Source organism: Maniola hyperantus, chromosome 4 (assembly GCF_902806685.2).
Source record: "Maniola hyperantus chromosome 4, iAphHyp1.2, whole genome shotgun sequence".
Lineage (NCBI taxonomy): Eukaryota > Metazoa > Arthropoda > Insecta > Lepidoptera > Nymphalidae > Maniola > Maniola hyperantus.
Genome location: NC_048539.1, coordinates 7,228,989 through 7,246,319, shown reverse-complemented (window position 1 = coordinate 7,246,319; position 17,331 = coordinate 7,228,989). Strand labels below are relative to the sequence as shown.

General features: G+C 36.1%; 1 protein-coding gene across 6 annotated transcripts in view; it reads right to left on the bottom strand.

The window, feature by feature from the left end:
* Window positions 1–17,331, bottom strand: part of LOC117981999 (cyclic nucleotide-gated channel alpha-3-like) — a 153,814-nt gene that overhangs the window by 79,384 nt on the left and 57,099 nt on the right. For all 6 annotated transcript variants that reach the window (XM_069498301.1, XM_069498300.1, XM_069498303.1 and 3 more), the window contains exon 4: window positions 3,900–4,029. In XM_069498301.1, coding sequence (XP_069354402.1) covers window positions 3,900–4,027 — 128 coding nt within the window. In that variant the 5' untranslated portion in view covers window positions 4,028–4,029. The remainder of the gene's footprint in view (window positions 1–3,899; window positions 4,030–17,331) is intronic.

Sequence of the window (17,331 nt, the reverse complement as noted above, 5' to 3'; positions counted from 1 at the left end):
ATAATGTATCTACTTAAAAGATTATCTTTGATGTTGATGATGTTTGATGTTTATTGTAATCAATGGCCATTAAAATTCTTTTATACTTCGGACTAAGGAAGTTGTTTTCAATTAATAATAATTGGAGTAGCGTTTTTCTTAACCTTTATAATACAAGAGTGATCGTGTCTTGGGGGGCTCTCGATAAGAGTGCCCTTGCCTTCTTCCAACAACAGACAAACTCTCCAACGGCTTCGTTTACCTACTTAATGGAAGACGCTTCCTTTAAAAAGATTGTTGTTGTTGATTGAAGTAAAGATTCTTAATGTTGATCGAGGTTTTTGCAGAGTTCCGTATCCGAAGGGTGCCAACGGGACCCTATTTCTAAGCCTCCCCACTGTCCGTCCATCTGTATGTCGGTGGGAAGTATCTTATGAACCGTAATAAGTAGAGAGTTTAAATTATCACAGAGTGTGTATTTCTATTGCCACTATAACAAAAAAACTAAGCTGGCAAATTTCAATATGGCCGCCATGCAAATTAAAAAATAAATTATTATTATATCTTGCACGCGAATGTAAGTACGAAACCCTTCGTGTACGAGTGAGTGAGAGTGGCTCGCACTTGACCGATTTTTAGTTTTTTGAATTAATTTTCAAATAGTCTGCAGATGTCTGTAAAATGGTAATAATAATTAAAATCGTTTTAAAAGATTTTTTTTATTTCATCAAAGAAAATTCAGAATTTTAAAATAGCGCAGAAAATCCTTTTCAAATATTAATTAATTTAAACAGAGGCAAAAATGTAAATTGGATTATCACTCAGCAGACCACATAAGAGGCCTTAGTGACGCTCAAACAACCGCTTCGCTGCTTTCTTTATTATTTTTACTATAATTTACTTTGTTGTTCAACTACAGGCTAGCCTTTGACTGCGATCTCACTGAATGGTAAGTAGCGATACAATCTAAGACGAAAACTATCTAACCGCGAGGAGGCAAGACCGTTTTTTATGAAATGGATACGTGTAGAAATCTATATGAGGTATCCCATATAGATTTCAACGCGATATCGTACTGCTTGGCACCACGGCTCTGCTGGTTGGGCGGCAATTAGCCATGGCTGCAACCTCTCAACAGGCCACGCAAGGCCCATTCGTTTAAAATTGAGAGATAGCTTGCGTACTGGGAATGGACATTGGCTCTTTTCCCCCAGAAAATGAAGAGAATTCTTAAAAACCTAAGTAAAGTAGATGAAGTCGCCGGCATCATTTATTTTTACAGAGAAGCTTGCATCCTGGAGACGGGCATAGAATACTTTTTATGCCGGAAATCAAAGACCTATCATGGGGTTTTTTAAAGCCATTCATGTGAACTAAGTCGTGGATATCATCTATAGTTCTAAATAAATTCCGAAATTCTGATCCCGATCTAAGGCCAAGAATTGTACTCGTGAATTGATTATAAGACCACATCACATTGCACAACCACTGTTCCAGGGAGTTCATCATAATATTTTATTGGCTGCATGTTGTGCCTAGGCAGTTTCCAAAGTGTTGTTAAAATAAACACTAAGTACTCCAATCTGTGCATTCGCTCCAGGTTACGTCGTTTAAATCCTCTTAGTTAATTAATATGCTAGAGACCGTAATATTGCTTCTAGTAACTTCGTTCATAAAATCAAATTTCTGTTACGGGAAGCAGTTTTGAAAAATGACGCATGCTGAGCATAAGCTTACTTATAAAAGCTGACGTTCTGTTCTTATTTGTTGATTGCGTAACATAATATATAGCGCTATACTAACTTCTCTCCGTAGATAGAAAATAGTCATATAATAACTTCAGTTACTCTGCTCTTGTAATTTAGGTACACGCTCCAAAGTTCTGCAAAATTATTATAAAATCAGAAATATCAGCCCCGCGATTGTGTAAGAAAAACGAATTCATCGTGATCGTAGTCCACAAAAAAGTCTGCCCTTTGATTGGTTGATTCGCTATTTACATTTTTTCATAGCCAATCAAGAGGCAGAATTTGCTACTAACTACGATAACGATGAATACGTTTTTCTTACACAATTGGGGGGCTGCTTTGACCCTAGATCAATCAACTCCCTTTTTTGCTTTTTCCTGTCAAGATTAGAAAAAGAATACCGAACGTAAAATCAAATTGTAATTTTGGTATAGAACCCTAAAAACGCTAATTCTTTTTTTATTCCATTAGGTACAAGTCAGCTCTTGACTGCGAGATCTCCTGCTGGTGAAGTGCAGTCTTAAATGGAAGTGGGCTAACTTGGAAAGATTTTACTAAACCTATCGGGTTTCTACATGGCAGCGTACCGGGACGACTCTATCGAAACTGCTATTTTTTCGTAAGCTATACCTACAGCATTTAATCGACAAAAGTTTGTTAAATGTTCCTGCTATAACATTACACAAAACTACGTGTTTATTTTCAGTCCCAAACTAAAATTTAACTGGCCAACAGAGTTTGCATTTGACGGGGCAGTATTAATATTTCGCTAAAATTAGAGGACATTTATTTTGTACAACATAAACGCGAACTATGTTGTTAGAAATATTTTTGTCACAATACTTACTAATGTTTATGTAAAATTTTTGAAACATTCTTCCTTGATTTAATAAAAGGTAAGTGTATTGTTGTCAGGCCCTAAAATACTAGTCCCTGCGGCAGCGCTGTATTAGGCTGGAAATTTTGCCCTGAAAGCTGGACGATCTTTTTAATGGCCTAACATACTTTTTAAAAGAACTGTACCTACCTACATTTTAAACGCCACAGCAGATGGGCCGTGGGCATATTCCCGTTGATTGGATTGTTCTGCAGGCGTTACGTGCAATAAATTATACTGACAAGAAAAGCCTTAACTAAAGCTGGATAGGCCGGACACGTAAATATTTGGCCGTAAAAAGCCAACATGCCAAAGCCGGACACCTGGTAATCCTAACCGCGAAGCACCTATTTTGTATCTGAATAAAATAAAAATATAAAAAAACATTATTGTGCGCGCAAAACAAGAAGTCTAGTCTGAAGTTACAATATGGTGATTTGTGCAGGTCATAGACGAAGGTATGAAATACATAAGCCCGACTGAGATCTGTTTTGTAAAATGCAAAGTCATACGCCTCGTGTTCAGATTGGATTGCTTGTTTTGCGAATACTAAACCTACCATAGGCCATATTTTCAGCAATTAGTATCAAAAACTGCTCTAATCGTTATAGCATTCCTAACAAGTTTTCTGAGTGAAAATTTTAACAATATAACGACGCATTTAAGTAAGTAGTTAGATATTGTTCCGCTTTTATCACGGAAGCTTAGCAATATAGCTTCTTGTTTGCTGCAAATAATATACTGAAAGAATAAAAACACGATGTTCCTTTTATCCGCCATCATTATTTCTGTAGCGAGCGACTTGCGTTCAATGAGTCTTTCCAATTCACAAATCATTGAAGTACCAAAGTTCTGAAATAGGTAGCAGCTAAAGGGTGCATTTTATAAAGACAAACGTCTAAGTTACCCGTAGTTCGTGCATTTAGGTACCTATTATATGACTTCTTTATAGTTAAACATTTTGTGTAGTGGGCACCCGTAATTTAAAAAGAAAAACACAATTTAGTAATGATACATTTAACCGTTTCATCACTAAATTACATTTCTCTTATGATTCCTTATTAAAATAATTCACCTATCAAACTAACGCTCAAATTGTGTTAGAACATTCTCTGGTACAATAATAATCTATGATGCTCTCACTCCCAGAACGGAAATCCCAGACGTGAAGAAAATTATTTAAAAATTATATACGGAATTTTCCATTATAATTATTTTGTAAAATTGTCAAACGATATCGAGCTAGCTTCGCTCGTACTTTTATAATATTTTGTCGTTTTTCTGTAACAACCTACCTGGCTTTGTGTGAGCGTCTTGAGCGCGAGGAGAGGTCGAGCTCGCTGGCGGCGGAGCACGCCGTGCCAGCCTGCAACGAGCCACGAGAACCACCCAGCCGCCGCGAGCCCAACCGACACGTCATCATTTCTGTAACAACAGTATAAAGCGTCCATTAAGTTTGTCAAAAGCTGTGATATCCTAGCGGTTAGGACGTCCGCCTTCTAATATCACTTGCTTTAACGGTGTAGGAAAATATCGTGAGGAAACCTGCATCAATAAGAGTTCTCCATAATGTTCTCAACGTCTACCAATCCGCACAAGGCCAGCATGGTAGACTAAGGCCAAAACCCTTCTCACTCTGAGAAGAGATCCGTGCTCTGTAGTGAGCCGACGATGGGTTGATCATGATGATGATGAAGTTTGTCAGTCGATGAATGATTGATAAAGCAAAATATAGGTTATCCGTCAATCACAGCAGTGATAGTGGCTGAACTAGCAAGTATCGTCTGATGGAGGCCTAAAGTATAACTCAGTCAGTACACAAAAGCGCGTTTTTTTAAATTTGAAATAAGTAGAGACTTTCCTTTCATAAAGCGCAGCAAGCGCAGTGTGGGACGACCTTAAGAAGATAGCGGGAAGTGGGTGGATGAGGAAGGCGGAGGATCGTGTGTGGTGGCGTGCTCTTGGGAAGGTCTATGTCCAGCAGTGGACGCAAACAGGCTGATTAATTGATTGATTGATTTCCTTAAAAAAAATTATGATCCCTAAAAAATTAACTTCTTTTAATTTCAAAAAGAGACAAAACTTTTGTTTGCTACCCCTTAAAAGTAAAAGGTACATTTACTCACAACAAATAAAACATCAAAATAAAACAAACAAAAAATGGCAAAACATTTTTATAACTCGTAAGGATGAAGGTCAAGCAAAAGGAAAACAATAGAGACAATGAAAGCAAGCCATCTTGCGAAGCAAATAAAATGAATAAATCGAATAAAGCCTATTCTTGGCTCGGCTCTTTTTGTAAACTGTCGTCCACAATTTTGTTCATTGAAGCGCTCACTCCCCCAAAGTTCCGGTCCAAATTACAAGCTCGAAAGAAACTCCGCCGTTCCGCACTGAGATGCTAAAAAAACTGGGATAAATGAAAACCCGATGCAATGAACCAATTTCGCCGATTTTATAAATAAATTCATGACTACCAAAAGCAGCAGTTGTTTATTTTAACAGATTATTTATTAGGCTTCACTTTGGATCGTTCATCGTAGCATCTGTTTCACCTCTCCCAAATGGTTTCGGAAGGGTTTTCAACTAACTTTGGAAATGAACTTTCCATTTTCACTTAACACGGAAGTTCACACAGAACATCAAGTGAGATTATGACTTATGAACTAAACAGATAACGTTAGTTATAGTAAATATGGACTATTGATTAGTTTCATTACATTAATAACAAATAATTGATTATATCCTGATTAGAATGCAATAGCATGATTGGAAACTTATAAGTTATAAGCTATCAACCGAGCTCTTGTATCAAACCTTTATCAAACACTAAACGCAAACAAGCTGAAAGGTTATTTCATTTGCAGACCGTGGTCTCTGTGCCGTGGTTTCAGTAAATTTCAATGACAGGTTACGTCGCAGTGCGGGTGCGAAGCTATGTTTCCTGCTTATCATACGTTATTGCTGTATTTGGATGAAACAGATTAAATTCGTAACGTTGGCTTTTCCCGCAAAAAGCTTAATTCATTGGCAAAATGCGAGAGCACACAGCCGCAGGAGATTTTCACTACATGAGTGAAAAACTATGTCACGAAGTCCGTCCAGTCATGGTTGTAGTCGTACACTACGTACATTGGTACGGATAAGTAGGTATATTATATTGGGTGTGTAAACTTTCAGCGTTAAAACTATTGACCTGAGTTTGCATACAAAAACAATAAGCATATGCATGCACACAAATATGTCTATAATTAAGGCGTACACTTGCGGCTAGATTCACTGTAACTAGCTAATATTTGCACAGAGTAGGTATTGATAGCGGTATTGGTAGCTTCTGCCCGCGGCTTCGCCCGCGTAGCCTACAGGAAACAAATGCCATTTTTTTTTCAGAAACAAACATTATAACATCAGGGCGCACACCCTGCACCAGCAAAACCTTCCAACCCCCAAACCCCCATTTCATCCCTTTAGGGGGGGGGGGGGGGGGGGGGCGGAAAAAATACCCGAGTATGGAACCCTCGGTGCGCGAGTCTGACTCGCACTTGGCCGAACAATTTTCGAATCATAAGAATCCGTATAACTGAGGGCCGGATAATCGAGTTTCTACTGTAGCTACATTTTTACATTAAGTACGGTATTAAAAATAGATACTACGACCTACGGAAGAATGAGTAATATTGTCAAACATAAATTAAATAAATGTTTTATGAATATTATACACATTTCTTTTGGTAGCTCACTTGATTTGTCAATCCTCTCAATTTTATTTTTGTAAGAGATACTTATTTCCTGCCATATTGGTTTTATCATGACGTCATGCGGACAGAACACGCGCGGAACGATATGCTACGGACAAATTCCTATACGTTTCGCCGTTGTCGCGTAAAAACTAGTAAAAATAGAATAATAGCAAACGTCATCTGGTTAGGTTAGGCTCACTGACTGACTCCTGTGCTTTGGCAGGGACTCCTCCATGGGATCTGGATGCGGAGATGCTGACAGACATGCACCAGCGAAGGGTGAATGCCCGATTACGGGGAGAACACCCTACCTCTGCCAAAATTGCTGGGTGCATAAGCTATGCCCGCGACTTCGTCCGCGTGGACTACACAAATTTCAAAACCCTGTTTTACCCCTTTAGGGATTGAATTTTCAAAAATCCTTTCTATTAATCTATATATCTATATCAATACTTAGTTTTAATTTTGGGCATTATTTGAAAAAAGTACTACACAAGACTTAGCCACAACTAGGCATTGATGGACCTATGTACGTATGTGTGCCTCGGCATCGCCTCTACCCACATTTTGCAATAATGTACTATATTGACAACAGTTCTAGCCAATAAGCTTGTATAATATATAATATTCAAAAAATTCTGTGCGTTAATATTCGTATTCATACAAAGCAAAGGCTTACACAGTGAAAATAAAGACCGAACAGAGTCAGAAACTCTGGTTAAAACTCTGAGTGCTCCACAACGCGTAACTGAATCGATACAAAAAAAGAAAAAAATTATAGACTCGAATTTTAAAGCCCATCCAACAATACCACACTCGCGGGACTGCTGGATTTATTTTGCACAGACTTTTGTTTGAACACGCATAAAACAAATTTTAATATAAATATAAAACAATCTAATGTGCGCAATTTAATTTTCTTCTTTAGGAAACTTTTCTCTTTTCCTAAGACTTTACTTCAACAACTGAAACTCAGTACGGCACATTGCACAATACATCTAAATATTGACATTTAATAAGCCTTGCCTTCCCAAACATTGATAATGATAAATAATAATTATTATACCCAACTTATTATCCTAAAATAATGGAAAAGGATGGCGGAGGCCTATGCCCGAAAATGAGTGTTCCAATTGGGTATTTGCCTACTTTTGAATTTGATAAATATTATTACTTTATTATAAACTAGGATAAAAATAATGACCTACACTGAAAAAATATTAAAATCCAACAAAGATTTACAAAGTTACAGGCATTTTAATTTTGGAGTGGGAGGGTCTTCAATCCCTTTCTCGCAAAACGAAAATTTGTATGAAACCGCACGAAGCTACTATGGCATTAGTAGGTGTGAAGTCAAACTGCTGTATCGCTATCTCTGTCTAATCAGAAATATTGAAATGCTTATAACTTTTTTGTTATTTGATCGATTTAATTAGTTTTTTTTCAGTTTACGTCATTATTTTTATTCTAGTTTATAATAAAGTCATTAAATAATTGGAGTCAAATACCCAATTGCAATGATACACTTTCCAAGACATTAATAATGAAGAATATACGCTAAAACAGAACATAAATAGAAATAGGTACTAACTTATAGAAGACCAGCCAGCGTGGTAGACTATGGCCAAAACCCTTCTCACTCTGAGAGGAGACACGTGCTCTGTAGTGAGCCGGCGATGGATTGATCATGATGATGATGATGACTAACTACTAAGACATTGAAATTGTGTAAATTCTGACATAGGTACTACAAATAAATCTACACTAATAAAAATTAAACATTGATTATTTGAGTTTACATTAAAATAAAATACAAATTAATAATAATAATACTATAAAGACTAATTAATATTTTGATACCTACTTCATATTTAACTATTCTCGTGTAAACAATAGTCATCATCATCAATACTTATAATAAAACTGTAACAGGTCCAATTCTGTACATTGAAGATATTATATTGAAAATTTTTTTTCGAGGGCACTCTATAATCGATACTGAACCCAAAACTGTAATTTTTTTCATTTTTGTCTGTCTGTCTGTCTGTCTGTCGGTCTGTCTGTCTGTCTGTCTGTCTGTCTGTCTGTCTGTCTGTCTGTCTGTCTGTCTGTCTGTCTGTCTGTCTGTATCACGGCCGCGCATCACGCTGAAACTACTGAATGGATTCCAATGAAACTTAATACGATTTGAGGTCATACTATGAGGAAGAACACAACATAGGATACTTTTTATCCCGAAATTCAGCATGGTTCCCTTAGGAGAGGGGTTGAAAGTTAAAATGTATACTGAGCTGTAATTCATTAACGCGTAGTCCGATTTCATTCATTTTTTTTGTTAGAAAGGGGATATTTTAAAACTTGTTCCGTAAATATTTCAAGGTCATCGGTTTTTAACCAACTGTCAAAAAGGGGGTGGTTCTTTTTTTTACATCGATTTTTTCGAGGTTTCTGGACCGCATTGCAAAATTTTTTTTTAAATCAACAGAAGAAGTTTTCGTGGTAGTCCCATAAAAAATTCTGGATCTAACTCCTTAATCCTGATGCTGCAGGGTTACTGCCCGCCTAAGTTATCAAGATTCAGGAAGCGTTCATAGTGAATTCATATTATAGGTACCAAGCAACGACTGCATTCTCAGATTTCAAGTCCCAACTCCTCAACCCTGATGATGTAGGGTACAGCACTCCTAAACTATAATGATTCAGGAACTGCGGATGATGCAAAATTATTTTAGGTACGAAGCATAGGCTACATCATTGAACTTCGGATCCCAACTCCTCAATCCTGATGCTGCAAGGTACTGAACTCCTAAATCGTGGGGATTTGAGAATTTCTGATAGTGAATTGATATTTTTAAAAAAAAAATTGAATCGATTGTTAGGCGGAACGAAGTTCGCCGGGTCAGTTTAGTTTAATAACAAGTTATAAATATTGCGTGGTAAATTTAGTGACTATATTTTTATGTGTGTGTGTGGTGGTGCGTATTGATGCACAGTTGCATACACAATCTTATTGAGGTAATTCCACAGAATGTCCACCTTAGCTGAGATAATTTAAATTAACAATGTAGAGAGTAGTAAATATGTAATGCAATGCAATGCAATGCAATGAAATAAGTACTTATATGAAATACATAGTTTCTATAGTCGAGAACATAGGTTTTGTTACAAAACATAAATGAACAATAGAAATACAAAGAGCTCCAAGAAAAATCAGTATCTGCTGTTACTCGGATATCACACAAAAAGACTATCCATTTACAATATTAGTTTCTTAAATAAATAAACCGCAAACCTTTTGTAGACTGTACGTCTGTGAGAAGATAACAGACTATGAATTATGAATACGGCTGTTGCGAGAATAGACGCTCCACCCGAAGAGTAAAATGGTTAATAAAAATCGCTGTAGCCTTGTGGTTGATTACAAAAGTTATAAGTAGGTACAGTTTTGTTTTTATTTAAACCGAAAATAAGTTCTTGGAAAAGACACCCGACAAAAACCCCAGACAAAACCTGGTATGTATAATTATATAATATAACTTGTAGGAGATATATTTTAGAAGGGGCTTGTTAGCGAAGATGCTGCCTGCGGGATGATTTATGTCGGTGGTCTATCCCATTTTCCCTAATTACTTAGACGTGCTTTCGCCTTGTTAAGATTTGTGTTTCAGCATCCGCAAACTAATTAATTATTTCTTATATTATGATGTACGAGTATGAGTAACAAAGATGGTGATCTAATCAAGCTTGAGTAGAATCTCAGACCGGTTCTGGGCCAAATTTTTGATTGCTGTGGAGTGCTTGACCAGGCTTAACATCACATATTCATTTTACAGATCACGTTACAAACGAGTAGGGATTTTAATAAAAGCTCATCAAGTCTAACTTGATGTGTTTATTCATAGTATGCTCCAAACAAACATAGTTTGGTTCTCATTTGAATATTAAACAATTATTAAACTCAATGTAATTGTGTAAACTGTGACTCTTGAAAACAATATTAAAATAAACATGAAAAGTTTTACAAAACTGGAAAAAGTAAATTATAATTGAAATCTGTGCAAATTAACTGTCAACGAATACGCCGTTTGTAGGTAGGTATGCTATTCAGAAAACGTTTCGCACACATCACGGCCGGTTAATAGTATCAAGCCGCAAATTATTTTGTCGTTTGTATCGATAAAGCCTCTGTACGTACAGTTCATTTTTTCAATATGTACCTACTCATTACTCATGAATCAGGCGAGGTTCGGGCAGTGAGGCGTACCTACGTACCGTCTCGCTTTGTGACCGATCGCGCGTTAACCGATGTTGCTTTTTCTCCCAGTTGGGGGTAGGGACGCCAGGAAATCTACATTTTCCGAGATAATTTTTTTAATGGGCCTTGGCACAAAATTGACTTATAACCACAAAATAAGATATATGCTGATAAATGGTAGAATCTCGAGTCATTGCACTCAAAACTTACTTAATATAAAGGTAATTTCTGTTTATTGCCTAGCTACTGCAAGCAAAAAATAGTAAATATTACATTATTTATTAAATACTTAATTTAGGAAAGGAATAAATAAAGGAATTGGTTATAGGTGTTAATCTGAAAGCACCCTGATGAGATTCAACAGTTAACAATATAAGTTTTGTAATCCGAATTTGGCACAACCCTGAAAATACTGCAAACCTGGCGACCTGACTAGGGGGAAGCCCGTCTATTGTAATTATATTATTCTTTCTCATAATGGATTTTACTCTATAGGTAATAGTAGAGTCCGATGTAACTTGGTTTCGTTAACATGAGTCATGTTCGAGTCATTTGACATCGTTCGGAATCTGAAAGCCCATTAGACGAACATTTTTTAACCGCGCAGTTATTTAATTGAAATGATTGTTTTCCTTATACTTCAGTCACAACGAGAAAAAAATTATTTCAGCATTGGATTTAAAAGCATATTTTGTTATTCAAAATTACTTTTACTTTATTGTGCTGAAACTTTTTGTTGGATGAAAAGTTAATGGTACGTGCCTACTGTATAATCCTTTTACGAAAGTATTATTGACCATTTCGTTAGACTTAATTTGCATTTGCTTAATTATTATTCAGCGTTTAATCTTGAATCAGTGGCTCATTTTCTCATCTTACTATTCTCAATGTTTATCGAAGATAAAAATCTGCATAAAAATTAAACGCACACTTTATATAAAAATATAACATAACATGTTTTATAAAAATATAACAAGCATATATTTAAATTTTGAAAAAAAAACCTCCTCTCTTCCTGAACATGAAAAGCATGAGTCCACAAATTACATGACTATACCGAACCCAACCTTATGCGTACCTATTCTGATTTCGATACGAACTTGACCAGTTTTTTAGCTTAGCTTTGTTCCCCAAGCAGTTGGCCGTGACTTCTGTCTTCGTGGAAAAACTATTTTGCCATGAGAGTTTTTTTAAGACTCATGGTTAAAAGAAGCCTAGATCATTCCAAGCTATGAACCTAAACATGTCTGTGAACATTCCGTGAAAATTGGGTTTGCCATTACAAAGATTATTCCAGACAAACTAACAGACGGTTAGACAAAAGTTATAGATAATTAATATCTGTTTCGGTATTGACAAAGCGAAATACCTGTCTTTTTTTAAATAAGCTAATCACAGCTTATTGTTAAAAAAAACTTATTTCGAAATAACAGACAAACACAAAATTCACTTGAAATAAAATAATATTAATTAGGGTTTTAAATGTAACTTGAAAGAAACTTGAAAGAAACAAAGCCGTTAACTCGTTCATGAGAGCCCATAAAGCGAGAGATCGTATTTTTAATTAGTTCTGCCACTTTGCGCCGGCAAAATAACGGAATGGAAACAAATAATCGACAGTAACATCTAAACGTGCTCTGTTTGAAAATGAATGAAAATTTAATGCCCAAGAAAAACAGAAAGGGCTGTTTTAACATGCATTTGCCCTTCACCTACCCCGAGGCTAATAGTTATTTTCATTCTCAAAAAATGAATGGGTTGTAAAATAGACCCTTAAAAAACAAATTTTATTATGAATGCACAAACAGTTTTATCCCATTCTGGCGGTCTTTTGTTTAAGATTAGAACACACGTTATTAACTGCCCATTACAGGAATGTTACATGATAATTAATTAGAAGAGTAACCAGCACGTCTGGCGATTATTACATAGAGACAACAATGCTAGGTGCTTTAATGTAATTTACGTGCAAAGTTTAGTTTCAGTTCGTACGTGTCTTGACTTCTCGCTTCACGTAACGAACAGGCCCACCATTATTCTTTAGTACAAGTTCACTGCATGACTAGAATTTGCACTAAATTATATACTATTTAAATATGTAGTGCCTTAAAGGGACGGACCGCTTAACATGGTTAGAGACCATGTTAAGCGGTCCGTCCCGGTTATTATCTGATCTGGCCCTAATTCTAATCTCTACATAGTATAAAATAAAGTCGCTCCCGCTGTCTGTATGTATGAACGCGTAGATCTTTTAAACTACGGATACTAACGGATTTTAATGCGGTTTTCAGCAACAGAAAGAGTGATTCAAGAGGAAGGTATAGCTATAGTATAGCTATAGTCTTAGGTCACGCCACATCTCTTAATGCGCTTAGCTATAAAAGCTGAGCGCACCCAAGCACTGGGCTCATTTCGCTGCTGATTTTTGTGCTGTATCGACGGGTTCTGGTTCGAATTATGTTTTTCTTTATTGTTCCAATCATTAAAAGTTTGATAATTGTAAAAGTATTTGGTTTTGTGTTAATAAATTGTGTTTTTTTAAATTGAATTTTACTTCTGTACCTAAATTCAGAACTGGGATTCCTATTCCATAAGCCCACTATAGTTAAAATCTAGTCACTGACAATCAGTTTGCTTTAATTGGAACAAAATTCTAACCTTTAAATTTTTGTTGTGGTACTTGTACGATGTCGGATCGCGGGTATCGTAACCGCGATCGTATACTTTAAGCACTTTTATTTTGAAAGCTTATAAGCATTCTTATTGTGTGGTTGGGTTGACAAATGATTGGCAAAATTCGTAAGCTCTTGATTGATGTTCAAAATATTAAAAGTCATCGCCCGCAAATATAGATGAAGAGCTAATTCGCACAGGTTCGGGAAAGTGTACAGCAAGTTCTCAGATTCAATTAGCAGTTAGATACGTCTTTATCCACGAAGTTCGTACTGCCGCTGCGTTTGTCGATTGTTATACCTGTACACTTAGTACGAGATTTTATGTCTCACCAACGTTGATAGTATGCGAGTGTTGAAACACTCACGTATTATAGTAAACTAGATCTTAACTGCCTTGTTTTACAGCTCAAGTTTGTCTACACATCTACAGCCAGCGTTCCAAGCGAAAACGTTGCGAAATTAAAATTAGTGGCATTGAATTTTCGACTTCAGTTCACGGCTTTTTAGGCCATTTTACTTTGACGGTATTGTGTTTTGACTATCAAATTCTGGCAACGTTTGGTGAGATGTAAAATCTTATACTAGGCGTACTGACATGATTTTCTTTGCACTTCAAATCAGTACACAACTTCAAATCGCATTAGGTGATGGAAGCTATGGCAGAGGCGGTGGCCTAATTATAAAATCATAAGCTAAGCAGACAAATATACATATAGGTATTTTAAACGGTTAAGAAGAAAGTTCGTTTCTAAGAATAATAATAATAGTTTTTATTATTATTATTATTATTAGAAACAATCATAATAGCAATAAATTTAATATCCTACCTACATTATCTGATGGTAGCTTAGCCTGCTAGAATCGTAACTTATGATAAAATAGTAGTAAGTAGTTGCTCTACAAATAATAGTAGAGCAACGAGACAGCGTACACTAACAGTTTAAATTGGCGTAATAGTCATATAAGTGTCGAGTAAATGTATTAATTACTCCCAGGCGCCTCTTACTGCGTTAAAAATAGCATCGGTGCCAACAGAATGGGGCCGCTCTGGACAACTTTAATAGAATAAGTGTGAGTTATTGCCTATGACGGGGTTCCGCGATCCTATATTGATTTTATTGTAAAAACTTTGTCCACCAACTTTAGTACTTTATTCTATAAACCGAAAGCTATTTCACATAAATATTTGTAAATAAAATCTGCGGTCATCTTCAAGTGAGCGTACAAAGTCAAATAGATACGATCAAAATTATAATCTGAAGTTTGATTTATGTAAAAACCAAAACCTTTAAATATATAAAAGGAAAAGGTGACTGACTGACTGATCTATCAACGCACAGCTCAAACTACTGGAAGGATCGGGCTGAAATTTGGCATACATAGTTAGCTATTATGACGTAGACATCCGCTAAGAAAGGATTTTTGAAAATTTTACACCTAAGAGGGTGAGTGAAATGGGGGTTTGAAATGTGTGTAGTCCACGCGGATAAAGTTGCGAGCATAAGCTAGTTAATAATATAAAGTGTTGCTACTACAACTGCAGTATTCTACTCAAATATTATAGACACAGAATCTATCCCATAACACTACTGAAATGGACATATTATACAAGTACGCTGGAAAAGCTTTGCTGTACGAAGTGACTGTAATTTTTTGCACGAATCATTGATCAATTCGAAAAAAGTCAATTCGAAGCACCCCACCGAGCGTATACCGGGGATCAAAAGTAACACTTTGTGTCATATATGGTGTTCGTGTTGACACTATATTGAGAGATATATCATCACTAACATTTAGTTCTGAGTTCACATGATGATCACTGCTGCTATCAGCGCCAAAATGGCGAAAATTAAATTGCTTAAACTGTAAACCCAGATCGACAATCGTAGGTCCAGCGTAGGGCTTGTACCTATTGGTAGAGGTCCTTGTACCTATTGGTTTGGCGCGTAGCGATGGCAAGAGACCTGATGGTATGATGCTCGTTCCTCGGAAGATGGACAGGTCGCTTGTTTGGGATACAACGTGTGCAGACCCTTTAGCTGCATCCCACATTCAGGCGATTTCCTCTATGTCGGATGCAGCGGCCATCAGCGCCAAATAGGCCAAGAGGCGCAAATATGAAAAAGTCGATGGGAGCTTCGTATTAATACTTTTGGTGTGGAGACCTTGGGGCCGTGGGGCCCGGGGGCTCGAGTTCTTTTTGGGGATATTTCGAAAAGAGTTATTGAGTCAACCGGGGACCCGAGAGCTGGCGAGACCTTGGACAAAGAATCAGTTTGGCCCATCCAAAGGGGTAATGCTGCCTTGGGTAGAATGCTTCGCTGTGGTGGTTTCGATAAGGTTTTAGAATTTTAGATTAAATTTAATTTATTTTAGTTTTAATTTATAGATTTAAGTTTATTGAATAGAATTGCCAGTTATTATTATACCTTTCTAACAGAATAAATTAATCATTCAAAGTTAAAAGGATGCCACTATGCAAACAAATAGACAAAATGAAATCTATAAAAATGAAAGTAAGTATTTCCTTCCATCTATTAACATATTATAGAAACATGAACTTAAAACCTTTATGAATTTCTGCTGGCAGGAAACTTTTTCATTTCTATTTCGCTAAATGGCTGCCAACGAGGAAGAAAACTTACCTTCAAACAAAAGAACAATAAAATAATAAAAACAAAGAAGCAATCCCTACAACACAGTGTTTTCAAGTGAAATACAATGTTTTATTACAGCCTTTTAGATATTTTTCAGTTTGTTTTGAGCATTCAAGTTTCAGCTAAGAACTCAATTATTTTTATGGAAAGACAATGTTAGTCATCATTTTGAAACTTATTAAAAGTACCTAGTACTTTACCCGTCTTATAAGTTATTTTCTTACTTTATTAATCGGTTGTTTTTGAAGTGTAAAAGAATTCGACAAATGGTTTGCAAAACGTAAAACGCATTTTAAAATAATGCAGAGACAAAATTATTCATTTATACACAAAACTAAACCGATATTGGTATGTGCAGCATGATCAGCGGCAGTATCTTATCCTTAAGAGGGCTGGTAATGTGCACCTTGAGGGACATTACTGACATGAGTACATGAACGAGCGCTATGCTACTTCAGGTACCCCCCCCCCCTCCCCCCCTTTATCAGCCAAATGGTAGTATACAGGAACGTGAAAAAATTCACAGCAGTAGTATATAATATGATCAATTTTAAAGGAAAACTATCATGGCTATGTTGTGACTACGGAACCCTACAATGCGCGTAGCCGGCCGGCCGGTTTTTTTATTTAATATAGTATTAATTTTTTTTAATTTATAATTTAAAAAAAGAAAACAAACATTCTTTCTCAATCGCTTCTTTTGTCAAATTCAGGAGGAACCTAAATCATCCTGCACTATCTTACAACGAAAATAGTATAATACTGTGCACCTCATGACTCAGTGGTGACATATGTAACCTTTTGGATTTCAGTCCGCCTTTTTCAAACTTCAGCTTCCGTATTAAGCCAATTATTCAACTTCATAGATTCCAAACTGCAGTATGAGAACTCTATGCAATTAGCGATGGTACTTACATCAACACCGAAGATTCCTAGCGCGCTAGGCAGACGATTTTAATTTCACTTCAAATTTAATACCTATAACAGTTCAATAGAAGCGGATATCTTTGATCTTCTTTGTAATAAATTAAGTCTGTCCGATTCCATTGGCGATGGGAGGTCTCCGATAATGAAGGTTTTTATCGGTTTCCCATAATTTCTACTCGCGTATTTAATTGTAGATTTTCACCTTTGTGGAAAGAACGATTAAAGCATTAGGTATTATTCATAAAAGCAATTTGTTAAAATAAAGTTAGTATTATGAGAAGAACGTACTTACAAAAAATTGCAGTCGCCTTGTAAATTACTACTTACCTACAAAGGCGTTAGATAACTTTATCAATATTTTTTAAATGATTTAAAAGAAATTATTAAAATTAATATAGTCCTAAATCTTATTCATTTTTCTCATCTTCTTATAGGTACTTGTAACAGTGCAATTCCTTTTTACGCATAAGTCA